The sequence below is a fragment of the Loxodonta africana genome, chromosome 13 (genome assembly GCF_030014295.1).
Source record: "Loxodonta africana isolate mLoxAfr1 chromosome 13, mLoxAfr1.hap2, whole genome shotgun sequence".
NCBI lineage: Eukaryota > Metazoa > Chordata > Mammalia > Proboscidea > Elephantidae > Loxodonta > Loxodonta africana.
In genome coordinates, this window is record NC_087354.1 from 50,220,013 (window position 1) to 50,247,441 (window position 27,429).

The 27,429-nt window shown below is 34.9% G+C and overlaps 1 protein-coding gene across 6 annotated transcripts in view; it reads left to right on the top strand.

The window, feature by feature from the left end:
- DENND4A (DENN domain containing 4A) overlaps positions 1–27,429 on the top strand; it is a 127,742-nt gene that overhangs the window by 68,333 nt on the left and 31,980 nt on the right. For 5 of the 6 annotated variants that reach the window (XR_010317418.1, XM_064267383.1, XM_064267382.1 and 2 more), the window contains 11 exons: positions 1,623–1,723; positions 4,656–4,874; positions 6,291–6,436; positions 18,307–18,440; positions 20,870–21,005; positions 21,531–21,737; positions 21,832–21,960; positions 22,220–22,361; positions 22,771–22,902; positions 25,126–25,245; positions 25,946–26,077. Coding sequence is in view for 5 of the 6 variants with exons in the window: in XM_064267383.1 (XP_064123453.1) it covers positions 1,623–1,723; positions 4,656–4,874; positions 6,291–6,436; positions 18,307–18,440; positions 20,870–21,005; positions 21,531–21,737; positions 21,832–21,960; positions 22,220–22,361; positions 22,771–22,902; positions 25,126–25,245; positions 25,946–26,077 (1,598 nt within the window). In the remaining variant the exon portion in view is untranslated. The remainder of the gene's footprint in view (positions 1–1,622; positions 1,724–4,655; positions 4,875–6,290; positions 6,437–18,306; positions 18,441–20,869; positions 21,006–21,530; positions 21,738–21,831; positions 21,961–22,219; positions 22,362–22,770; positions 22,903–25,125; positions 25,246–25,945; positions 26,078–27,429) is intronic. The other variant, XM_064267386.1, reaches the window with a different exon arrangement.

Sequence of the window (27,429 nt, forward strand, 5' to 3'; positions counted from 1 at the left end):
TTTATTTGAACTGTGAACCCATGAAACAAGCCCCATTTCTAGTTCTGTAGCCTACTTGTTAACTAACTTTGGGAAGACAAAAATCGAAGCCAAAGAAGATGGCATCATAATAACTATAAGCAGAGTTGAGTTGAGGAAGGAAATAGTTATTAAAAATTAAAGATTTCTATTTAAAAAAATAAAGAACAACATAGGTATCTTCACAGTAGGGTAAATGATTAAGTACCCAGCTGTCCAGACTGTCTGAAATAGCACGTCACCTTTTAATATCATGTTTCTGAAGGATATACTGTAGAAAATGTTCATTGCAGAATGTTAGTGAAAATTATGTATGAAATAGGAATCATATCATTTAAAAAAATAGTAAATTAAAGGCCCTGAAAATGGAGAAAAGGCTAAAAAGTAAATATATCCCAGATATTACTAGTTATCATTTTTGGTGGTTGGAGAATAAATGATTTAATTTTCTTCTTTTTCTGTCAGTATTTTTTCAGGTTTTCTAAAACATGTCTTCATTGCTTTTGGAATAGAAAAAAAAAGATTTAATAGGAATAGAATCAACAAAGCTATATTGTTGTTGTCAGGTGCTGCCAAGTCAATTTGACACGTAGCGACCCTATGCACAACAGAACGAGACACTGCCCAGTCCTGCTCCACCTTCACAATTGTTGTTACCCTTGTGCCCGTTGTTGCAGCCACTGTGTCAATCTGTATCCCTGAGGGTCTTCCTGTTTTTTGCTGACCCTCTACTTTACCAAGTATGATGTCCTTCTCCAACGACTGATCCCTCCTGATAACGTGTCCAAAGTATATGAGACATAGTCTTGCTATCCTTGCTTCTAAGGAACATTCTGGTTGTACTTCTTCCAAGACAGAACAAAGCTATAGTTAAGTCCAAAAACTTTTTGATGTTTTATTGCCATGTTCTTTTCTTCTTCTGCCCAATAGATACAGAGCAACTATGTTATAACAGTTGGAATAAAAGAGATAATAGGAGTCCATCCTTGAAACAGAGATACCATTTTCCATCAGATGTCATCTTTTATAGTTATAAACATATTTTGGAATGTTGTACTTTATTCAAATAATTTCATATTATGGATTTTTTTCCTAAGAAACAAAAATAATTTTTACTTATATTTTTATGAAATAAGGAACTAAATATTTAAATATACCAAAGTATTTCAATAAGATAAATTTATTGAAAGTTTTCTGCAGTGCTTAGAGTCTATAAGGAAAAAAAATCCTCATAGTAGAAATTTTCTAATATTTAGGTGTCTAAACACTCTTAAATGGAGTTTAAGAGTAATGATCGCCACATCGAGCTTAGTGGTAATTAGCTGGATTCCGGTGCAAGTGGAATTTACTCAGTACCAACATCATCATAAATTTTTGAGCTATATTTAATATAAAGTTCTGCCATCATATAAATTAATTTTTAAATATTCAACATCCCAATTTACCATTGTAGTATTTTTCTCCTCTTAACTAAAATATTTTGTATGTGTTTTATTTTTTGTTCAATACATTTTGTTTTTCCTTTTTTTATATGTAACAGGTATATAATTTCCCCCCAAAAAAGGCCAGCTAACAAATATGTTATTGTTGTCATTTAATCTCAGAACTGGAGACAAGAAAAATGTAGCCTGGAAGATACTTCCAAAGAAGCCGTGTAAAAATCTGATGAACACTCTGAATAATTTGCACCAGCAGTTAGCAAAATGTAAGTGGAGAACTTAACTAAAGGAAGTAATCTAATCTGAGAAAGAGATTCCAGTTAATCTGCCTTACCTGTAAAAGGATAACATTTATTTTATCTAAAGGAAAGTGTTTTTATAATCTTGAAGGTAAGCGAACATTAAAGCAAAATTTGTTAGATGCTAATGGGCGATTCACACAATTTTTATTTTACATCTATCACATTTTCATAGAACCATTCTAACTTGTTTAGAATAATAAAGTTCAAAAGGATGTTAAGATGCTTACTTTCTTTAATTTTGCCATTACTGAAATACCTTGGAAAAATAAGGGTTTCCACTTTTATTTTTCCTTCATACAAAGAGTAGAAAGTTAGTTTTGAAAATCTGAGACAGATGGTTTAAATCGCATTTGAAAATGCTTGTGATTTCAGTGGGGTGAGAGCTAGGTCACCTGCTTTTCACTCTCAGTGGATCTTAATGCCGTTCTGACTTCAAATAGAATCCGGCCAAAAGCATTAGGAAATTAATCAAAATGAAAATTGATTAGTGTTTGAGATATTGCAGTGAAAAGTTTTTATAAGAATATATCCTGACTTTGATCCAGAATTACTGATAAGGAGAATTAAACCTTCAGTTCTTTATCTAATCATCTTGGCCCATTTAGAGTCCATAACTTAATACTTACTGTGTGAAATGCAAGTATTAGTAATGTAGCAATATATGGGGTTCCCATTTATGTATTAGTTGAAATATAAAACATAGGGGTGGCCTTACCCTCAAAGTGCATGTAGAATAGTTGGAAATAGACATGGGAAAAAAAGCAATGTGAACAAAGCAAACCTCATAACAGGTAGATAATTGGAAATAGCTTATAAGAATTGGATATGAAATAAAAATGATGTCAATATAACAGAATTTGATCTTATGGAGCAAATTATGTGCATAATTTTATTTAAGCCCCCTAGTTAATTGCTTTCTATAAGTGCTTGCGCTTCTTTTGAATACCTGAGAAGTCCAGCAGCTTTTGTAGCAATATTTAAATAATATTAAAATCACCCACCTAGCTCCAGTCAAGGGCAGAATTTCAAAGCTCAAAACTACAGAGACTTTTAAATAATACTAATGGTTAAAGATTATGTAATAGTTTACAGCCACAGGGTTGCTAGGAGTTGGGGAGGGGTTACAGCTTTAGAAATCTTTCACATAACATTCTTATTTTTCCTACAACTCTGAAGGACAGTAAGGTTGAGGGAGGTTAAGTCGCTTGTCAAAGGTCCTGCAGTTAACATGGATGGAGCTAGAATTAAAACCTAGGCCTTCTGGTTCCAGTGCTCACAGTTTTTCCAGTGTTATATTTTTGTAGACAACAAGAACTCCAAAAAATAAATTCTCTAAGATGATTAATTAATTGGTTCCTCATATTTAAAAAAATTTTTTTTAATTTGAAGCAATCACCAGTGTTGTCTTGACCCTTTGAGAGTAGATGCCCCATCACCACCAAATAGAGCATTTTCTACCAACAAGTACATTCCCCTGCATCAGCCATCTCCTACATGTAGCCATGAAAATCAGGAAATTAACACTGATACATTACTGCCATCCTAATCCTCAGACCACATTCAAGTTTTGCTAATAATTACAATAATGTTCTTATTAGCAGAAGGATCCATTTCCAAATCAGGTGTTGTTTTTGGTTTCACACCTCTTTAGACTCCTTCCCTCTAGTACAGTTCCTCAGTGTTTAACCCATTTTTTAACCTTTGACACTTTTGAAGATTATCCTTAACATCATAGAATGGTCCATGTTTTGGGTTTCTCTGAGTTTCCTCATAATAGAAACAGGCCGTGCATTTTTGTTAGGAATACACAGAAGTAATGGAGTGTTCCTCCCATTGCATCCCTTTCAGGCGGTGTACTATTTCAGTTTGTCCTGTTACTGATAAGGATGTTCACTTTGATGTCTTGACTAAGGTGGTGCCTATTAGGCTTCTCTTCAATAAAGTGACTTTCATTTGTAATTAGGTTTTTTTTTTTCTTTTCTGTTGTTGTAAATATATCTATCACACAACTTTTGCCAATTCAACTTTTTACAGGTATACAATATAATTAGGTATTTTGTTGGTGTACTTTAAAACTATGTAAGATCCCATTCCTCATCAGATTTTCAATTTATTCCTTTATTTATTTAATATCTGTATGGGCTCATGGCTTCCTGTTTTATTCAATGAATTATAAACTGTCATTAGCATTTATTTTGATACTCACATTTTTCTCCCCTTCACCTGCTTTGGCTCTGACCACCAAACAAGGCCAGCCCTCTGTAGGGATTCTCTTGTCACTCTTCTTAGGCTCTGACTCACCATGCTCAGCCAATCCTCCCTCCCTCACCTGATTTGGGCCCAACATCCTCCTCCGGGCCGGTACAGCTCCACACCCCGCATCTGCCTATGCATTCTTTGCTCTGCCCTGCCTGATAGCTTTAGCACTAAATTGTTCAGCAAGGGGAAAAGTAGGGTTTTTTTTCTGTTTTTGTTTTTTAGCGTTTTAAACCCTGTTTTTTTCCTCCTATAGTTATTTTTTTTTTTTTTAATGGGAGGGGGGAAGGAAGGATTATTGCATTTAACCCTATGTCCAGATGATATCGTTTTATGATCTTTATTTATTAGAATGTATATAATTATTTCAGAACCTGAACACTTTTTCTGAGGATAGTAAGATAAACGAGGGTAATTTTATCTTTAACTTGGATAAAATATGTTCTGCAGAGCCTGAAAAATGGTATGGTAAGCTTTAGTAGGGTTTACGTATTATAAAGTTATGTAAACAAAGAGTTAGGGTAGCTGAAGCCAGTGGGTGGGTTTCAGCCCTTTTGAGAATAACAGCTTTATATTGGTACCATCGTAAAAGTCAGCTTTGATGGCTTGGAGGAAGCACTAACACCGTATCCCTTCACAGGGCAGCAGAGACCGAGAGATGATGGACTGATGGACTTAGCAATGAACGACTATGATTTTAATTCTGGAAAGAGGTTGCATATGATAGATTTGGAAATCCAAGAGGCATTTTTGTATTTCATGGCCTCTATTTTAAAAGGTTATAGATCGTACTTAAGGCCAATAACACAAGCCCCATCTGAGACAGCCACAGATGCAACCTCTCTTTTTGCCCTACAAGGTGAGTGATTGCATAGTTTTACAGTTTTTGTATTATCGAGCTTAACCTAATGATGATTTGATTACTCTCTGGGTTTGTAGCTTGCATTTATCAAAATATATAGCTACCTATTTCAGGGTATGTGAATACCAACTCTGTTGGTAATCCATCTGCATAGGATCTGTTTTTTCTCAGGCACATTGAATATCATCCCGTTAGCAAAATATGTCAAAGAAACTACGTATTTGAAAAGTACAGAGCCTCCTGACCATGTACCCCTGTACTCTGATGTGTGCTGAGATTAGTTTTGTTGACATATTGATGCTGTCAGCTTTTGGGGCAGCCAGGCAATGTTGAGAACATGGAAGAGCCCCTGGATGGTCAAGTCCAAGTTTGAGCAGCCTCATTTGTTTCACTTCAGTGTGCATTACAAATATTTTCTGTAAGAGCCATGAAGTAAAAAAGGTTGAGAAATTCTGGGGTGCGATTAAGTATTAATAAGTATCTGGGGTATCATAATAAGTATTTGCTCTCTCCTGTTATATTTGATATTTGAAAGAGAAATTCATTTTATAAGCATTTATTGAGTGGCTCCAAACCCTGGGCATTGGGTATATAGTGGTATGCAAGAGACCTTTCCCTCATGGAGCTTATAAAGGATAAAGAATTAGAAAATAATAGGAGTGATTACAGGAGGCTTTTCTAAGGAAGTAACATCTGAGCCATGATCTAAAGGATGAATAGAAATTATTCAGGTAAAGGGAGAAAACAAGAGTGTTTTAGGCGGAGAGAACAGTTTATACAAGGTCCTTGTGACTCAGAAGAGCTTGAGTTAATAGGCCCAGAGGAAGGCCAGTGCAGTGTAACCTGAATATAATGATCAAGGTGTAGGGGGAATCCAGGAAATAAACTTTACTTTGTTTCCAGTAAGTAAGGCACAAATATAATGAATACTAGAGGGAATGTTACTGCTGCTTTGAAAAAACTGTATATGTAAAAAGAGAGAGAGACACAGAACTATGTATGCAAAAAGAGAGAGACACAGAACTATGTATATAAAGAGAGAGAGACACAGAACTATGTGTATATGGAGAGAGAGAGTGAGTGTGTGCGTAGACAGCGCAGAAAACACTGGTGGGGGGGGAGCACTTTTCTAAATGATTTCAAGTTTACTAGTTTGTGTGTAATCTTTGAGGTACCAAGGGGGCAATCGAAACAATTCTGGGTGAGGATGTGAGAGATCTGGGTTCAAATACCTTCCCTATTGCTGTCTTTTCAGGCAATTTCCCCTCTCAAGGATTTTTGTTTCTTTTTCTGTAAAACGGCAGCAGTGTAGAGAGTGTAGATGACATGGTTAATAATCAAGTTCCTTCCAATTCAAAAATTCTATGACTCCATGAATTTTGTATTTTGACATTATATATTTATGTTGAACAGCTTTCTTAAGAAGCCGGGATCGGTCGCATCAAAAATTCTATAACATGATGACCAAAACACAAATGTTTATTCGCTTCATTGAGGAGTGTTCTTTTGTCAGTGATAAAGATGCAAGCCTGGCATTTTTTGATGATTGTGTAGATAAAGTAAGTAAAAGTATGTCTCCAATTCCCCAACTTATTTTGTGTGACTGCAATAAATGTTATGAGTTATAGTTTCCATTTATAAATTTACCAGCTTTTATGAAAATCTAAATTAATTAGTTTTACCATTGACCCCTTGTAATGAAAGTTTTGGTGGCCTGCTAGAAATTACAGAGCACAACCTCTTGTAAGTACCTTACAGGATTTTACTAAATCATGAGTTTTAGCAATCAAGCCCTTAACCTTACTTGCCCATTTATAGACAGACTGTTGGGTTGTTTCCAAGCCTGTGGACCTCCAACTTAAGCATCCTTAATTTTCTCCTCCTCTTTTTGTGTGAAGTGGCTGGTCATATGCTGCGAGTAGGTGTACAGCATCCGAGATATTTCACTTGAATATTTCTATAATAAGAGAATGAGTTTGTGGCATAAATTGATTAATTCTGTTATTTTAAGTTCATGTATTAAACCTCTCTCTCTGCTTCCATCTTAATGCCATTAGGTAGGGCAGAGCAAAGGGGGTATCCGTGCTGAAGAGGGAGGAAGTTGTGGAATGGGCGCCAGAGAGGGGTGTCAAAACTTGAGTTGGGTGAGTAGCCCAAAGTGGGGTATAGAAACCAAGCCAGATGAGATAACCATGCAGAGGGGTGGTCTAGCATGGGGAATCAGAGGACAGGCAGGATGAAGAGCCTGTCCATTGCTGGAGGACAGACTGCTGCAGGGTGTCAGAGCCTAAGCAAGATGAGAAGGTTGTCCATACAGGGGTGAGGACAGCGTGAAGTCTGAGCAAGGTGAGAAGAGCATCCCGGCAGGGTGAGGGTTTCAGAGCTTGAGGTGGATGAAGGCAGTGACAGCATGGTGGGGGCAAGGAGTTAATCTGGAGGGCATTGCCAATGCCCAGGTAGGGTGAAGAAGGCATCTGCATGGGAGAGGGGACAATAGCAAAGATGGGAAATTGTTACATATGGAAGGATTGATCAAATAAGTAAATATATTAAGGATAATGAGGTTTTTCGCTGTCAGAGAAAGGATTTACAAATACGGAATTGGAGAAAATGGGAATGAACCTTGTGGCCATGGAATGGAATTGGAGGTTTAGTGTTGGTTTGGTATTGTTGGTTTTCAATATGTATAGATATATAGAAATAAATATAGATGTAAGTATGTGTCAGTGTGTATATACATATTTATTCCCTGGTTCTGTACACAGAGAGGACCTGGAAGCAGGTACACCCCAATAGTAATAAGTACATTTAATGTACAGATTTTGGCTTCTAAATACCATTCTCTACTAAAAGGAATTAGGGCTCCTTGGAGACATGGTTGGTTCCAGCGATAGGGCAAGGAAGGTACAAGATGAGCTCCTCATTGTATATTTATGTTGAAAAGTTTCTTAAGAAGCTGGGATTGGTCAAATAAAAAACAGAGACGTTTATTTGCTTCATTGTTCCAAGACTGATGGGGACACGTTGAACACACATACAAATACACATATACTTGACCATGCATGCCAGTTTAAATGAAATAGGAAACCACAAGTCCACACGGATACCAATCATTTGAAAATCTGATAAAAAAAAAAGGGATCTTACATAGTTTCAAAGTACCTCCTTACAAAAATATGTATTAATTACAAGGGAAGAAAGAGTAAATTTGTAGTGGAAAAGCCTGGCAGACACAATCTTAATCAGGTGATCAAAGCAAACATCATGAATAATCCTGCGCCACTTAATAGGCTGCAATGAGAATGTAACATCAATTCTGTGATATCCTTGCCAGAGATGTATAGCCTGTGCCTCACCTGAAAGAAACATCAGGCAAACCCAAAATAAGTGACATTCTACAAAATATCTGTTCTGTGATCTCTAAAAGTGTCAAGGTCAAGAAAATAAAGGAAAAACTGAGAAGCTGTTCCAGAGGGAAGGAAACTAAAGAGACTCGACAATAAATGCAATACGTGATTCCTAACCGGATCCTTTAGCTCTGTATAGCATTATTAGAATAATAAACAGAACTTGATTGTGGTCTGAGGATTAGATAATAGTAATGTATTTTTTTTATTAGTGTTGATGTCTAGAGTTTCATGTTGCATTGTGGTTATGTAGGAAAATGTCCTTGTTTGTAGGAAGTACACACTCAAGTGTTCAGGGATCAAGGGACATCAGCAACTTTCAAAAGATTGAGGGGCAAAATTATTTCTTCTGTACTTGAAACTTTTCTGTAAATTTGTGATTGCTAAGAATATATATATGTGTGTGTGTGTATATATACATATAGAGTGTGTGTGTGTAAGTATACTGATGATTTCATGCCTATCTCATACAGTTTACAATTGTAAGGTTATTTAAAGGAGTCCATAGTTACTTTCAAGTTTATGTGACTGAAAGAAACTCAGTGATTTTTTTTTTCCACAACAGCCAAAATATAACTCATCCCTGAATATTGAGAAATTGGCTCAGTCCTGCATTTGATGTGAAAATATCCCTTACTGATTATTAACTAAGCACCACATGTGTCTTATAAAAATGAAAAGTGATTCTTACTATATATGGTACAGTAGGAAAAACTACCCTGAGAATCAGAGGAACTTTAATCCCAGCTCTTATACTTGTGACTAGTCATTTAGTCTGAGTTGTTTTCTTACCTATGTTTTCAAAAAGTCGTGAAGGGAGATAATTATACCTACAAATCTCACAGTGTTAGCTGTATAAACAAAAAGTAAAAAAAATATTATGACAGCTTTTATGTTTTGCTGAATTTTGAGTTTATGGATTAGTAGTTCATTTGGTTTTATCATTTCGCGTCATGGAAATGTTCAACTTTTGAATGACTTACACAGCAGGAACGAGCTTAGAGCCTTGTGTAGGCATCTACCTTTTCCTTCAATTTAGAACACTTGACAGATGATTGATGTAGAAGGATACTGTTACCGATGCTCCTAGGGAGCTAACCAGCTGAGGTGCCCAGAAGTATCAATGCTAGTCCTTGAAATGCTTTGAAATAGAGAAAAGGTGGATACATGCCAAGCATTTACCTGCTTAGAACTCATTCATTTTCCCACAGAAGTGCTATAAATGGTAATTAGCTATAATTCAAACAGTACAGGGCTACGGTATTGTGCTGTGAGCATGTCTTTTTTGGGCGGGGAGGGTGAGGTGATACTCTAACCATCTTTTAGGACATTTTTTTAAAAAATCAAATAATGTACAAATAGTAAATGCACCTTTGAAGCATACAGTTTGTTGAGTTTTGACAAATACATTCCTACAAAGATGCATAGCCTATATCTAATCTCAGGGAAATATCACCTGACCAGAACTCCAAAGTATAGAACGTTTTCATCAATCCAGAAAGGACATTTTTTTAGGGGAAATTTATTTTCTAAGTTTTGAACAACTTATTTACAAATGGGCTTTTAGAAGTTTGCCTTTCTTAAGTTGAGCTCTGCCTATCTAGAACTTTAAAACCCTGTTCATTTTGAGAAGTATATAATGTCATAGCTTATTGACAGTTTTTTCTTCATTACAGTATTATTACATACTGGCAATAAATAAATTTGAAGAAAATTTCTCTAAATCCTTTTTTATAGGAATAATTGTGTTAGGTTTTGTTTATGAAAATGAGCTTCTGACTAGCATGATGCACTTTGAATGGTTTCCCATAGTGGTGCAGGGATCCAACTAGCCATATGTCCATACTCACAGATTTCCCCTTATGGTTTACATTTGTGTAATGATTGTTCCCTGTTCCAAGCTAACTGAATCATCAAGGATTCAGTTAATGATTCCAGTTAGTGACCAGGGTTTTGTTAGTAGCATGCTTTAGCCAATAAATTTATTAATCCACATGGAAACACTGAATTCATTGTAGGAATTCAGTTAAGAGTTCAGAGGAGACAAATTTGTATTTTCCCTTTGATTTTTGACCCATTTTATCTATCTTGTTCACAAGCTTGTGTTTCAGCTAAGAGCTCGCGTTGTAGTATGATGTGGTTTAAAAAAAACTTATTATAAGATATAGAAGACCGGTCATTTTGCTACATACTTAGGGCATCGTGTCCAGGAGGCTATTTTAGTACTGATCATTAATATATTGTCCAGGAGTTTCTGAAAGCAGGTCACCTGCTGTTCACTGAATGGGAGTCAGTGAAGGAAATGACTGGAATAATTGCATAAAAAATATAAATTCTGAGAAATCTCTAACAAGAAACAGTTCCATTAAATATATAATCATTGTTTCTTGGTAGACTCTTTTCCTAAAGTACACAATTTTACCTATTCAAATTCTAGATCCAGCAAAAGATCATTTATGTAATATTTTTATGATATATATTTTTAAAGATTTTAATAGCTACTCAGAAAATCAGAACAGAATTAATTCGGTTAAATATCGTCACTTGTATTTGGTTTATTGGGAATCACTGGGTGGTGCAAATGGTTTACACTCTTAGCTACTAACTGAAAGGTTGGTGGTTTGAGTCCCCCCAGAGGTGCCTCTGAAGTAAGGCCTATCAATCTACTTTGGAAAAATCAGCCTGGAGAGCACAGTTCTGCCTTGCCACACATGGGGTCTCCATGAGTCAGGGTCAGCACCAGGTCAACTGGTTATTTGCTTTATTATAATTCAAAGGACACTTTTATTAAAGAGAAAAACAAAACGTAAAAAGATATAAAATGTATTTTAATAAATAACCTATATAATTGGAATAGAGGTTAATTGTATCCCTAGTGTTATTAAACAGAACTCACTGAAATAGGAAATAATTATATAATGCTATTACTACATTTCATGTTTTAATACCACAATTTACGTGTGCTCAGCACAGAAAATCAGTGTTTGCTTTTAATCTATATGTTTTTTTTTTCTAGAGTTTCCAAGGCTATAAGCTTTTCTTCTTTTCCTTCTAAATTTTATTTATTTTGTTGTTGTTGCCGAGAATACACACAGCAAAACATATCCCAATTCAATAGTTTCTACATATATAATTTAGTGACGTTGACAACATTCTTGAGCTGTGCAACCATTCTAACCCTCCTTTTCTGTGTTGTTCCTCCCTCATTAACATAAACTCACTGCCCGCTAAGGTTTCTAGTTGCTGTTTTCAATTTGATCCTGTATAGATAGTTCTTAAAAGAACATAATGATCAAGGCAGACTTTTTTTTTTTTACTAATTAAGCTAAACTATTGCTTGGTTTTAAGATTATTTCAGGGGATAGTGTTCAGTTTGAAGCCCAGGTAGCGCAGTGGTTAAGAGCTCAGCTGCTAACCAAAAAGTCGGCAGTTGGAATCCACCGGCCACTCCTTGGAAATCCTATGTGACTGTTCTACTCTGTCCTATAGGGTCCTATGACTCGCAGTTAACTTAAGGGCAATAGATTTGGTTTTTTGGTTTTGTATTGTTCAGTTTTAAGATTTCTTCAGGGAATATTTTTGGCTTAAGGTTTAAAGATTATCTCAGGGCGATAGTTTCAGGGATTCATCCACCCTCCATGGCTCCAAAAAGTCTAGAGTCTGAGAATTTGAAATTCTGTATTTTCTCAGACATAGTCCTCTTTTGATCTTAGCATATTCAAACAGAAACATTTGACTGACTTTAAAAAGCTGGAGTGGGTAATGCCGAATAGGACTAAGAGAAACAATATGTTAGAATTATTTGAGTTTCACTTATGACTAATTTAAGAACCATGTGTTTTTGTTATTCCTATGATGATATTTTCAGTCTTTACAATCTGTTCCTGTAGGTTGTGCTTAACTAAGGGCAGTTTTGTGTAACAAATACTCTGCTAAGATTTTTCTTAGTCTACCAAGCATCCCTTTGCAGTGTTTTCTTGAGCATATTAATGTCTTATGAAAAAATATGGCGAGAATATGAAAGCGATTTTAATTTTATCCTGCTGTGGGTGTTGGATTTCTTTTTCTCCAAACAGAGATATGTCACTGTGCTTTCCAAAAGACAGAAATGTCCACCTGATAAATGTAGGGTTTATTGCATGGCTATTTTGTAATGTTAAAATGGGATTTTTATTGGTATACAATTTAAGAGAAATATCTTTTACCAGGTTACTGAATCTGCAGGTCAAATTTTTTTTATCTTAATAGACTTTACTGAGAATTAGAGCAGTTGTCCTGGAACCCAGGCTTCTTCTATGAGAACCAAGTAGCTGGAGACTTGGAAATAAGCACAGATCTGGAGAGGAAGAAGCTGTTTTAAAAGATAAAAAAGAAGATGCTGTTAAATACATACACACATACACATAAATGTAATTTAAAAAGCATCAGGCACTCATATACAAGCAGTCCTCTTACAATGTTCCATCATGGAGACAGGCGATTTCCAGCTTCTTTTCCAGCCAGCTTACGTATCTGTTTTACCCTTTTTGTTCTGCTCCATCTCTTTTGTTTTGTTGTCATTGCTGCCCACAATAGTATATTAACTTATTTTATCTGCATAAAATGTTTGTAGGTATCGACCATCCCATTTGTTCTTGGGTTGCCCATGGACGCCATCCATATCCTGTAGGGATAGCTATGATTTTAAATTATCATTGGCATGTTCTTGTTTTTCCTGGAAGTTAAATTTTTTAGTGCTTTTATTAAATTACTAAAGTAACAGGAAACTTAGAAAATAAAGGGATGAAAAAATTCTATAAGCTCAGTGCCCCAATATCCTTTTTTACTTTACTTCCAGTGTTTATTTACAGTTGTAATGTAGCTTCCAATTTTTTTTTTTACATAACCAGAGCTTATAAACATATTGCTGACCAATCTTACAAAAGTTTCATTTTTACCAATTTTTAAAGTTAACTAATTTTACAAGGCTTATGTCCCATCCCTTCCCACCCCCGTTTTTTACTCCCCAGGGGCAATCTCTTTCTCTTCCAGCTGTATCTTTAGTCAGTTATCTTAAGATTTCTAAATAGCATGCTTATATTGCTATTTATTGTTTTATGTATTATCTATTGATGTCATATCTACCACCGCCACCACAATTCTCCCAATGTACTTATAAGTTTTGGTCAAATAATTGTTTGGTGTTAACATTGTTATCACTTTGTATATAATCACAGCTGGGCCATATAAGTAGAACTGCTCCAGAGAGTTTCCGAGGAGCACTTGGTGGATTCTAATTGCTGATCCTTTGGTTAGCAGCCATAGCACTTAGCCACTAAGCCACCAGGTTTTCCGGGGGGACGGAAGCCACCAGGGTTTCCGGGCCATGTAGCATACTAAAATCAACTTTTCTTTCATTTGCAGATTTTTGTTTTCCCTGAAGTTAATAATTGCTAATTTTCTTATTTATGTATCTATTATTAATTCATTTCCAAATTCTTCTTCAGGTATTACAAATATCTCAATTTTTCCAACACATCAAGTAATCTATCCATGTGATTTTTTTTTTGGCTGGAGATTTCTTCCTCTTTCTCCAGTCTGAAATGATTGCGTTCTAGTCTGTTATCCTGGGGTTTTCCTTCATCATTGTCTTGGGAATTATATTGATTTCTCTCCTGAGTCGGACCACCTTTTCTGGCTTGAGTAACTTCTTTCTCAGTTTATTTCTTTGCTAAGGTCTAGCACATCTTCTGGTAGCTTAGTGAGAAAGACTACACAGGAGATATATTTCAAAACCTGCTTGTCTGAAATTTCGTCTCTATGCTGATTGCTAATTTGGTTGAGTGTAAGATTTTGAAGTCATTGTGGCACAGTCTTCTAGTGTCCAGTGTTGTTGTTAAGTCCAATGCCATCTTGATTTCTAATCTTTTATGCCTGATTTTTTTTTTTTTTTTTTCCTTCACTGGAAGCTTTTTGGATCCCCATTATTCTGAAATGTCATAAGGATATGCCTGATGTAGGCTTTTTTTCTTCATTGAATTGGATACTTGGTGGGCCATTTTAACCTGTAGATCCATTTCATTCAATTTGGGAGAATTTTCTTATATTTTTCTCTTTGGTTAATTTTCTTTCATCCATTTCTCTAGTCTCCTTTTCTGAAACATGTGTTATTTGAATATTGGCCCTCCTGACCTGATCTTCTAACTTTTTTTTTTTCCTTCTGTTTTTCTCTTTGTCCTTTAGTTCCATTTTTCAGGAAATCTCTTCAATTTTATTTTCTCAACTAATATTTCTGCTATCATATTTAATTTTCATAAGCTCTTTTTTCTTCACTGAATGCTCCTTTTTAATTGCATCTTGTTCTTGTTTCATGCATGTATGCTTATTTATTTTAGTTCTTTTGAAGATTTCTTCTTGCTACATTGTGCTTCTGAGTACCTTTTTATATCAGTTTACTTTGTTGTCTTTCAAGTTAACAATTTTTCTTGTGTCTAGTGATCTTTAGTTGGTACTCATTTTCAAGAATGAGGCACAAATAGCTCATTGGAGCTCTTTCTGGGCAGGTGGGGCTTGGGGCTTCCTTAGGTGTTAGACTGATGATCATAAAGGAACTCAGCTATTTCCTTAGAGTAGCTGTTTGATTAGTGTCTATAAGTCTTAGTTCTCCTAAGACGTATCCCCCTAGTCTAGCCTGGGGAGCATAAACATAACTGCTAGTATTCTCAGAGCTGAGTGGAGGAAGGTAACTGGAGTTTTCTCCTTGTAACACGTAGGCTTTGCTTACTTCATCTGTTTTTAGTAACCTCCCTCATCTCTCCCAGCACTGCCTGGTGTTCTCAAGTCTAAAGTCCCTCTGGTTCACTCAGAACATTTATCTCTAGTCTTCTGCCATGGTTGTGGAGAGGTAGTGGCCTGAGTCCTGGTGGTGTAGTGGTTAAGAGCTTGGCTGTTAGCCAGAAGATCCGCAATTCAAATCCACCAACTGCTCCTTGGAAACTCCACGAGGCAGTTCTCCTCTGTCCTGTAGGGTCACTATGAGTCAGAACCAAATCGACAGCCACAGGTTGGTTTGGTTTTAGTGGCCTAACTATATTGGAGTAGGGATCTGGGAGTCATTCATTGCAAGCTTTTAAATAATCCTTCTGCTTCAACCCCACCTGCATTCCCATCTTCAAAGGCTTCTAGCACTTCCTATCCCTGACCTTTCTGTGATTCTACAGAACAAAATAGTTTGCTTTTTGGCTTCTTTCTTCTAAGAAGCTTTTTGACTTCTTCCCTTCCCAGTACTAGGTATGTTGCTTACAGATTCACAGGTCATAAATCTACTTCGCAGCCTCTAAAATGTTTTGAACTCTAGCTCTGCTGTTGTCCCCTCTCTGGTTCAGTTTGTCTTTGTAGATTTTTTCCCAATCCTCCTAGTCTTCATTTTGGTGGAATTTCAGAAGGGGTTGTTCTGTTTAATTCATTTTGTTCAACCAAAAATCTACATAATCTTTACTATTTATTTTTAATGACTGCATATTTCATCCAATGAACATATCATATCCATTTACCTATGTTTTTATTTATATGTGACCCCCCAATTTATTGCTATCACGATCCTGCAATAAACATCCTTATCCTTATACTGATAGCTTTTTTACACATTAGGTTATTTCCTTAGAACAAGAATAAGGTTGAAATGTTTAAACACATTCTTGTTTTTTAAAGAGGCTGTACTAATTTTGAGTACCAGCAGGGTATGAGATTTTACCATATCAGTGCTAGTGTCACCATATGAAGGTCTTTCTGACAGGTTAAAAAAAATTCCCTTCTTTTATAGTGGTGAAATTTTAAATATCCTTTACCCCCAGTGCCGTTGAGTCGATTCCTTTAAAATATCCTTTAGCAGGATTGAAATAACAAGTGATTGTTCTAAAGGTAATATATTCTACCTTGATTATCAGATTTTTATTTTGAGCATTTATTACTTTTGCAATTAAAAAAAGTAATACATATTCATTATTTTTCACTGGAAATTAAACAGCAATATAATTTTTTTTGTAAAGAAGAAAATTTTTTTTTAATACCACTACCAAGACCTAACATTTTGATAATTGTACGTGTGTGTAAGAGAGAAAAAGCACACATGCACACAAATGCACCTACATAACGTACATACTCACCCTTTTTAAAAAAAAAATTAAGAATTATACTATGTGTGTCACTTGGTAGCCTGATTTTTTCCCCATTTATCATTATTTTATGAATAGTTTCTCTTGTCATTAAATATAATTATGAAGCATGACTTAATTGTTGCATACTTCGCTGTATGAATATACTATTAAAAACATTCTTTAATTCTGGAGATTACAGCATGTTATGCTGTGAAATTATAAATAACAATTTATGTAAAAGGACTTTGAATGTACCAGTTTTTTTTAAGAGTTAGAAAAATTTTTTAACTTATTCCTGTCTTTTTTTGGTATACTCTGCTCTGCCTTTTGGTCTTTAATAAAATAAAAAAACCCCATTGCCATCAAGTCGACTTCAACTCACAGCCACCCTGTAAGACAGAATAGAACTTCCCCATAGGGTTTCCAAGGAGCTGCTGGTGGATTTGAACTGCTGACCTTTTGGTTAGCAGCCAAGCCCTTTAACCACTGCACCCCCAGGGCTCCTGGTCTTTGACAGTCCCACAGCAAAGGAAAATATATAACCTACAAAGTGTATTATGTGAAAAATCAAAATTATATTACATTCTTTAGTATTTAAATTTTAGTGTTTTTCTTTCTTTTACACTAATATGTGTAATACTTATTAAGTAATATATGCAATAAATATATACAAAAATCCTTCATGGGGCTAAATTTGATATGAAATTCTGAATTGTTTTATTCTAGGTAGTCATTATACCATACATTATGTAATGGCTCAGTAGGGTCTGCTATAGTTACCCGTAATTAAGCACATGAATATTTTTTGTAGCAAAACATGTGAATGTTCACACTAAATAGGATAAATAAAAACCATAAGTAGCTTCCTGTCAATTTAGTTCAAGTTTTGCTGTCACATGAGTTATGGAGAGGTTTCCAGCTTCCAGGACTTTATGGATTTTAAAATTGTGTCTAAGGAATTAAGACGCAATATTAAACCTGGCAACCAATATTGCTGATTATTATTTTGACGGTTTCCTAAATCCTTATCTTCAAGATTTAACTTATTAATAATTCTCTCACCTACTCCTGACTGTATATGATATTAACTCTTTCTAACCTAACAATAAAGTTCTGTGGATTGTATTCTGTCATACGTGTGACATCTGTTTTTGTTATTAATGTCAATATTGTGTTCTTTAGTTTATGAGCTCCTGTGGGGCAGTTTAAGCTCTGTGAAGCTTTCATTTTTTGTGGATATTACCTAGCTGTATAGTACCTGGTAAAAATAGTTCTTTTAAGGTGCTTTTCAATGTTAATGTGACTAAAGTTTAACTCATATGTGTTTCTACATTTACTGGAATCCTGCAGACACTGATTTAGGTACTGATTTAGAATAAATCAAAGTAAAAACAGAGCCCACTATTCCCAACACATATACACACTCGTATGCTTTTTTTTTTTTTTTGCTATTTCTAGAATAAGTAATACATTCTCATAATCCAAAACGCAAAACAATATAAAAAGATGTAATGGGGAAATCTGGGTCTAATCCTTTGCCACCTCCTCTCTTCCCCCTTCTCTATATAGGTAATTGCTTTTCTTAGTATCCTTCTAGTGTTTCTTCATGTAAATTAAAGCAAAGATGAATGTCTGTTCCTATCTTTCCCTCTTTCTTACTCAAAAGGTTGTATACAGTACGTGATGTTGTGTCCCTTGCTATTTTCACTTAATTTATCTTGGACATCTTTCTATAGTGTTATGTAGAGAACTTGCTCATTCTTTTTTTTTTTCCAGGGTAGGACTTTAATATTCAGTTGTGTAAATGATTTATTTAACCATTCCCTTATGGATGAACATTTGGCTAACAATGTATTTTTTTAATGTATGTTTTTGAAACTCCTTCAGGTAGATATGGACAAGAGTGGTGAAGTGCGACTTATAGAACTGGATGAATCTTTCAAAAGTGAACATACTGTTTTTGTAACACCACCTGAGATCCCCCATCTGCCCAATGGTGAAGAGCCCCCTTTACAGTACAGGTATTCAAGAGGCAGAATGTTTGCGATTGAAAGAGAGAAGCGATCCATCATCTGTGACGTAGCTTTCTAAGGACTGTGGTTATTTTCAAAAATGCGGACTTTACAGATCCCACGTCCATTATTAAGTTTTGAAGTATAAACAGGAAAAAAAGTTATAATATTACCTACTACAGATTTAGGAAGCTCCCTAGTTATATCTACGGAAGTATCTGTCCTCACAAATGTTGGTAAAATTCAGTTAGACATCCGCTTCCAAATGGAACAATTTGTTTATAGAATTTGTTTTTGTTTCCGCCTAAATCTAGTTCCTTCACCCTCATCCCCCACCCCACACACACTGATTAGTGTAACACTGGTTTATAAAAGGATTTAACTGGATTTAGAGTCAGTATTTGTGACCTTGAATTGTATGATATAATTTTTAGACTATTAGTTTTCCCATGAGTTTTTATTGTAAGTCATGGAAATTCAGAACTGTTGGAATTGATCATTGTTAATTTAGGAAATTTGGTCAAGCACTATGCTAAGTGCTTGGTACACACACTTGAATGAGACATTATTCCTGCCTTCAGGCCTAGTGGAAAAGAGAGAAACGTTCTGAGCACAATAAGATAATGAGGATAGTGGTAAATTTATTAGTTTTTACATATATTTATTTTTACTTAAACATGTTACTTCGTTTTAGATTTAAAATTATAATAATTGTTTTATTCTCCAGTAATGCTTTCTTCCTTTATTCAAAGATTCTAAAACCATTTCACATCTATCACTTCATTTTAGTTAGTTTGATATTTTCATTGAAAAAGAATTTTTCAGCACATCTTCATTTATGACTTGGATTAAGTCCTTTTACAAATGAAAACGTGGTGTTACAGATGTTTGTGGGTGTTACAGATGTTTGTGGGTGTTACAGATGTTTGTGGGTATTACACATGTTTGTGGTTGTTACACATGTTTGTGGTTGTTACACGTTTGTGGTTGTTACACGTTTGTACATGTTGATGAACTCATTGGTCACTTGATTTCCTGCCCTTACTTTCCACCCATTGATGATGTTTCTCATATCACTTTTAAAAAATCTGTCTTTGTCCCCAGTGTTTAAAATATTTCTCCTAATTTCTTTTTTCTTTTTTTTTCTAAACAAGATTTTGTTTCTTTACCCTCTTTTGTACTTTATACTTCTAAGTCTTCTTTTGGTGTGTTTCAATAATATAGTTTTGTTTTTTTCGTTCATGGTTTGGTTTTAACTTTTTAATTTAAATTTCACTTTAGTTCTTTAATAAGAAAATTAATTTTAAAAGTTTCCATTTTTTAAAGAATCTAGTCTTTTTTTTTCTTGAGGCTATCAATATAATTTGTGTATAATCATTAGAAAAACAACTTAATTTACATGCCTTTAATGGGTACAGTGGGCCCTCTTAAGAGATGACTTCTATACTTACATTATATAAAATGTTCAGGCAGCAAGTTCTCATAAGATACACAAAAATGGCCTTATTGTCACACCATGTACATACAGTGGATGTTCTTAAAGGACATGGTTTTCCTGGACTTCTTTGTGTTGTTTTATTCCTACTTAACATTCAGTCATTACTAATATTTTCTTATTTTGCTGAATTTGCATACAGTAATGTATAATAGATATAGCTGCCATATTTTATTATATTAATTTTTTTAGTTCATTAAACTATTTATGTGCTTTTAAGCATGTTGTAGAGTTGGTTAAGCTTGTTGCTTAGGGGCTCCTTCATTCTCTTCAACATGCCTTTTCTCTAGATGCTGCTACCTGTTAAATGCCCAGCAGACCTTGCTCTAGCCTTACTTAGGTCCACCTCTCATAGATCCACCCGTTCTACCTCTTCACCCTCCCCAGTTTTCATTCTCATAAATAAGGTCCTGAATCTGTTAGCCAGCCTGATAAACCCGTTGATGGTAACGTGATAGCTGGTGCAGGTGTGCTAAGGTACCGCACTTAAGGTTGTTATTTGCACCTTTTTAAGTGGGGTGTTCTACAGTAAATATATTACTTCAGTTAATGACCGTTTAATTGGAAAGAATGCTGATCTGATTTGCCTCTTACCAGCTGTCATATTGTCTGGTATTCGTTGAACATTTACATGAATACTAATGTTTTAACAGTTTGCTCACATTACTTTGGAATTTGATGTCAAGTTTAGCAAAATTTAAATGTATGTCACTTTTCTTTTCAAAATATATACTTGAATCTGGATCTGGCTACTACATTTCTAAATATTGTAGTAAAACATTAGCATGTATATTTGTTGAGTATCTACCGTAGTCTGATGGAGAAAGATCGTCAATATAAATTCTGAGTTAAGAAGTTATTGGTTATAATTTTTCACTTTGTAAGCAGATGATCATCTATTTGTGCTTGAGGAGTTTTTTTTTGTTTGTTTTTTCCTAAACAGCTATAATGGATTTCCAGTTCTTAGGAACAATTTATTTGAGAGACCTGAAGGATTTCTACAAATGCGAAAGAGCAAATTGCCTTCAAAATCAAGCAGTCCTAGTAGTCCTTCTCCCATGTTCAGAAGAACAAAACAGGTGCTTTGAAAATTTTGAGTTCTTCGTATAATCAAATATTTGGACAAAAAGTGAATTTGACATACACCCTCCCTTAATATAATTTACCACCCCCAGAGATAATAACTATTATCGGATTATTGTGCTCCCCAGAGCCCTCTGAAGATAGCTTAGAGGAATCTGAATTCAAGAAATTAATTATTTCTCTTGTCCTAAAACTTTATACATTGTATAATACAAATTCAAGCAGAGGCTTTAAAATATATTATGTCCTTTGCCTATTGCGATCAAGTCAGTTCCGACTCATAGAGACCCTATAGGACAGAGTAGAATTGTCCCATAGGGTTTCCAAGGAGTGGCTGGTGGATTCGAATTGCCGACCTTTTGGTTAGCAGCCGTAGCTCTTAATTGCTGCACCACCAGGGCAGATTTTATTATGGAAACATTATAAAAGCATGTGACTTGTGCTTGTTCAGCCTTCAATTATGTAAGAATGCCTAAGTGTGTAAATTTATTAATAGGATCCTTGCATTTTTTTTTTTCTAGGAAATTAAATCAGCCCATAAAATTGCAAAGAGGTATTCTTCCATCCCTCAGATGTGGTCTAGGTGTCTGCTGCGTCACTGTTACGGACTGTGGTTTATTTGTCTCCCGGCTTATGTGAAAGTCTGTCACTCAAAAGTCAGGGCTCTAACAACAGCATATGATGTGCTAAAAAAAATGCAGTCCAAAAAGATGGATCCACCTGATGAGGTAACGATGGTTCTTTAAAAGGTGTGATTTTACCCTAGATCCGTGTACACAGGTGACCTTGTGTCTGCACACTTTTGAATGTACTGTCTCTCAGGTGTGCTACCGCATTCTGATGCAGCTGTGTGGGCAGTATGATCAGCCAGTGCTTGCGGTCCGAGTGCTGTTCGAGATGCAGAAAGCCGGCATCGACCCCAATGCCATTACTTACGGCTATTATAACAAGGTAATAGTTTGGTTTAATGGAGAAACGGCGTGACTTTTGTGATTACACAGTCTGAATATATTGGCAGAAATAATCTATGTGAGGTTATTTGGTCTTTATTTTAGAGTATCTCAAAAATATTTGGTAAGTCAAATAAGCCTTCCTGTTCTATTTTGTGTTATACAGTCTACTTTGATATTCTGTAGTTTGATTCTGAAGCCAGTGTATATTCATTTATAAAAATTATTGTACTGATCATCTTATTTTGTTGAACGAATAGGCTGTACTGGAAAGTACCTGGCCTTCAAGAAGTCGTAGTGGCTATTTTCTTTGGACAAAAGTAAGGAACGTTGTTTTGGGAGTAGCACAATTCAAAAGAGCTTTAAGGAAACATGCACGCTTATCGCAAACAACCCTCTCAGGTAATTAAAGGGTTTAAGAAACGGATATGGGTGTTTTACTATTTTTTTAATTAACTTTGCATTTTTAGCAATTTTAAATAGTTTCAAAATGTTAAATATTTTCTAGTTTTTATTGCCAATAAGTAAATTATAGAGTACTCACTAAATTTCACTTTTGGTGAGTATTCTACTATTACAAAATTATACCAAATTTCTCTTTTTTTTTCCTGTTAAATTATCAACCTTTGGTGGTCTTGTTTTAGTGTCCATTGATAATTCACAATAGGTTTCTTTTGATTGTATTTTGCTAATTTTGTGGCAGTTTTCATGTCACTATTGTATCAGTAGATTATTAGCTTGAGTGATAAACTTAGGCATATTTTTGGTATCTTCCTTGAGTAGTAAAATGCTATCAAATTGTGTTTTTAAGCAGATGGCAGTGACCTGGATGCTGTTAGTCATGACAGCATGGATAGTGGTCATGGGACACACACTGTGGAGCAGGCATCTTTTAACACAGGTTTAATCAAAGTGTATGCTGCTGATGATAGATCCAGTACAGGTGTGTTCAGGCTTATATTACATTTATTACGGTACAGTTTTAAAACTAGATTGGCTACCCTGACTTTTAACTTTTTTACTTTTGATGGGGTATTTAAGTGAACTTTCACTTTTTAATTTTATATGTTAGGCTTTTGGTTCAATATTAAATTTAATAATGGTATGCAGTTTAAAGAGCACCGGTGGCACAGTGGTTAAAAGCTACAGCTGCTAACCAAAAGGTCGGCAGCCGGAGTCCACCACTGCTCCTTGGAAACCCTATCGGAGCAGTTCTACTCTGTCCTATAGGTTTGCTATGAGTTGGAATCAACTCGACGGCAACAAGTTTAGTTTTGGTTTTATATGCAATTTTACTGATTATTTGAATAGAGATGAAAGTTTAAAGAGAGCTTATAAGACAGTTTATTTAAGTATTTTGTCCATGATAATCTAATTAACTCTGGATAGCACACATATTCTTTACCATATCATTTTCTTAGGATAAATTCTCCTTTGTAATTCTGAGAAGATTGTTAAAATTAAAAACAAAACAAAAAAACTTCTCTCCGTACCTGAGTTAATAGTATTGTACCATTGTCAATTTCTTGGTTTTGACAGTGTACTGCAGTTATATAAGATATCATTAGGGGATGCTGGGTGAAGGATATATGAGAATTCTCTGTATTGTACTATTTTTTGCAATTTCTTTTGAGTTTTAAACTCTCTTAAAAAATTACAATAAAGTTTTAGTATATTTTTTAAAACATAGCATTCTAGCCCTGCACAGGACGTTAATTTCATTGATATACAAGATTTGTACATAAGCTTCCCCTAAATATTATTAAAACTGACGCACTTAAGAAATCATACACTTGCATGGTTCTATCCTTGTCATTATTACATTTTAAAAAATTACACTTGGCTTTTGAATATAGTACAAGAGCCAGCTCTTAATGGAAACTTTAAATTAAAAAAATTCAAGCATTATAATAAATTATAAAGGCTCCTCTCTCTGCAAATGGTATCATTACTCTGGCCTCTCTCCTTTGATGGCCTACTTTTAAAAGTAATAAATGTAAGCTAATAGTGTTTCAGTGTAATTTCAGTAGTTGTTCTTCCTTGTCTCCTTTTATTTCTTGATTACACAATTGAACTTAATCAGAGTTATACTAGTCATCCACAGGCATTATCTTTTAAATGAAGCAGTCTTTTTTTTTATTTTAACTCTGGCTACTTACTAAAAATCTATCTTAAAACAGTGCAGAACCTAATAAAATAGCATGAACTTCATCAATACTTTGTTCAAATTTTTCTATTTGTAGTTTCTTTGGAAATGGAGCTCAAAGGTTGATTAGCAAAATACAAACTCAAAATTATAACAAAGGTATTAAAGTAAATACCTAATGATACTTAATACAACTTCTTTGCAAGTTTTCTTTAGCAGTTAAAATGTTTTGCAAGTTTACAAAACCATTTCCTATATAGTCTTTAATATTGTAACAACCTTCTGTTTTACAAATCTGGGAGCTCGAGATCCAAACAAAAAAGTTAAGTGATTTGCTTAAAATCACGTGTCTCAAAACCTTATCTTTTAATTTTAACCTAGTGAAGACAATTTGCTGAAAATGATAGCCTCTTTACCAAAACAATGTCTTTAAAGCTTTCTTATATCTTATGTAACTTTTGCTTTTCTAACAATAACTTTAACACTTTAGATTTTTTTCCTTTGCATGTATTTGTACTCAGGTGCAATGAAATAATTATTAAATTGAATTTTCAGAAAAACTAATTGACTATCAATAAACTTAAATAAACTCATTGTTTTGGCAAAATCATTTAGATATTCAGCTGCAGTGATCTGTGTGTGAATGTCCTATTATGAATTCCCGGCAGATTTCTCTTCTCCATTGCTTAGTAGGAACTAAGACATTCGCCGTGAAAGGTCATGGACTCATATAAAGACTGTCTGGTTTGTCTGTGCTTTTGGAGCTCAGTAGTGTGAATGTATACAATTACTTTTGACTGCAATATGGACTCAAAAACCAATTATTTTGTGATTATTTCTTTTTTACATTAATAGAGATAGGGGATTGGCTAATAAAATCATACTTTCATTTGGAAGTTATTCAGAAAAATATCTCTAAGTAAATGGAAACACCAAGGTGTGGCTCCAGTCCCAGTTGCTCTTACTAAAGAAGCTTCTGATAGCCAGCACAGGGTTTCATTTCTGTCTTCTTTTTTCCAGGTGGTCAGTCTGATCTTGGGTATAATTCATTATCTAAGGATGAAGTTAGAAGAGGGACTGTATCTACTGAAGACATTCAAGAAGAAAGAGAAGATAGGAAAGGAAGTGATTGTAGTTCCCGTGGGTATTGTTGGTATTATGTAGAATTGTGAACTTAGGTTTATAGAAAATACAAGTGACCTTAGCATAAAAGTGCTTGGTTTATTTCCCACTATAACCCTTTCTTTTCCTTCCATTGCAAGACCTCTCTGCCACCTAGTATAGTATTTTAACATACAAATGCTTCATGTATAAAGTATATAGTCTCAGTGGCAAAACACCGGTCAAATCAGTATTGTTAGTGTAAATGCTATGTGTTTCTTGAAACAATGGCTCTTTTCTGAGGTTTAACAATATTTTTATTTAATGAGTTTGTTAATGTGATGTGACTGTATTACCCTCCTCCCCTTGCCTCCAAAACTACTGGTTCACAGCCAAAGAGGAAAAATTAAATTTGTATTATTAAGTAGTTAACAGAAATGAACATTGATATGGGGGGGGGAGGGCCAACTTTAATAATTATTGTTACTTCGAGTTATAAGCATAGTTTCTTAATGTCCTGGACCATATGCATGACCAGGGCTTAATAACTGGATCCACACCTTGTCTCTAGTAAATTAAATCACTGATATGTGACTGACAGATAGAGATGTTTAGTATTTTCTTAACTTATCACTTATTTTCAGGCAGAAATATTTATAACTAAGAACTACTTTTCTTTTTGCCTCCTACAGTATATAGAGATTTCATTTTAATAACATTTTCATTTTAATCTTAACAGTGTCAGAGAGTGAGAGTACAAAAGGAAGTGCTGATTGCCTTCCTAAGCTCAATTATCAGAATTCTTCCAGTATAGTTCGCCTCAGTGGTACAAGTAACAAGAGTGCTGATAAAATATCAGAAGAAACCACAGGTGAGTTGAATAGTAAAAAAAAAAAATACCCCGTTATATACATAATAAGGTGTATCTGTATTTCTAGTGAAAAATTTTTTTTAAGTCTTAATTTTGTAGTTTTTTTTTTTTTTAATGTATTTATGCAACCTCTCATGGTATAGCTTAGCGGCTTGAATTCTGCATTTTATAACCTACTTGATTCAAGCTTTTATTTTAACAAATACAAAGACAAACCTCAAACCTACGTACCGTCTTTTGGGTTTAGTTATCCAGACCATCCAAACTGTTGGGACTTACTGGAAGCGGGGAGTAGAGGCAGGAGAGTTGATCCCGCTGAGGGGAGCACACAGCTAGCCAGTTTTCAAACAAGCCTGTGGATCCTTACGGTTCATGCTGATCCTGTTTCTTCTGGAGACAGAGATACCATCCTTCAGATAGTTTAGATAACGGTACCCAGTATTTTTTTCCAAAGTGCTTTTTACACAGTATTTCATATTTATTAGTACAGCAATGCTGAGATTAGTGAGAGCGGATATTAGCACTATTTTACTGAAGAACATAATAAACTGATTATGGGCAGTCATAAAAGTTATCAACTCATTAATGGAAAAGTAAAGTTAGGATCCAGGATAATGCTTGCCCACAAGTTTTTTACCAGACCATTTTTGGGGGGATTAAATGGACATAAGCTTAGAGTTTCTTGTGTTAATAATATGTTTACCTAATTATTTTATTTAAGTATTAGCTCAGTTTGTTTTATGTTATAGCCTGAGAATATTAAAGAACATGTACTGTCAAAGCTGAAATCCTTTATCTGTAAATGCTTTGCTGCGACAATATTTTATTTCTTTTTCTTCAACAATCTGCCTTTAATTCAAAGGTAGGCAAACTATGGCCCATGGGCCAAATTTGGCCTGCAGCCTGTTTCTGTACAGACCCATGAGCTAAGAATGCTTTTACATTTTTAATGGTTTTTTTTTTTTTTGGCTTTAAAGAACAGAAATTTATTTTCTCTTAGTTCCAAAGGCTAAAAGTCTGAATTCAGGTTGTGGCTCTAGGGAGGAGGTCCTTCTTTGCCTATTTCAACTTCTCATAGTCGGCAGTTGTTAGAGTTCCTGGGCTTGTAGATTCATCTGTCTCCCTCATCGTCAGGTAATGTTTGCCCTCCCACTGTGTCTGTGCATGTGTATGTGTGTCTGTGCTGTTCTTTATATAACTCAGAAGTGATGAGGTTAGGATCCATCCTACCCTGGTATGACCTCAACTCATTGATTACATTACATTGCACCATGGAAGATGATTACATTATGTTACAATAGATTATATCCACAGATACAGAGGTTAGGATTCCAGCACATATTTTGGGGGGA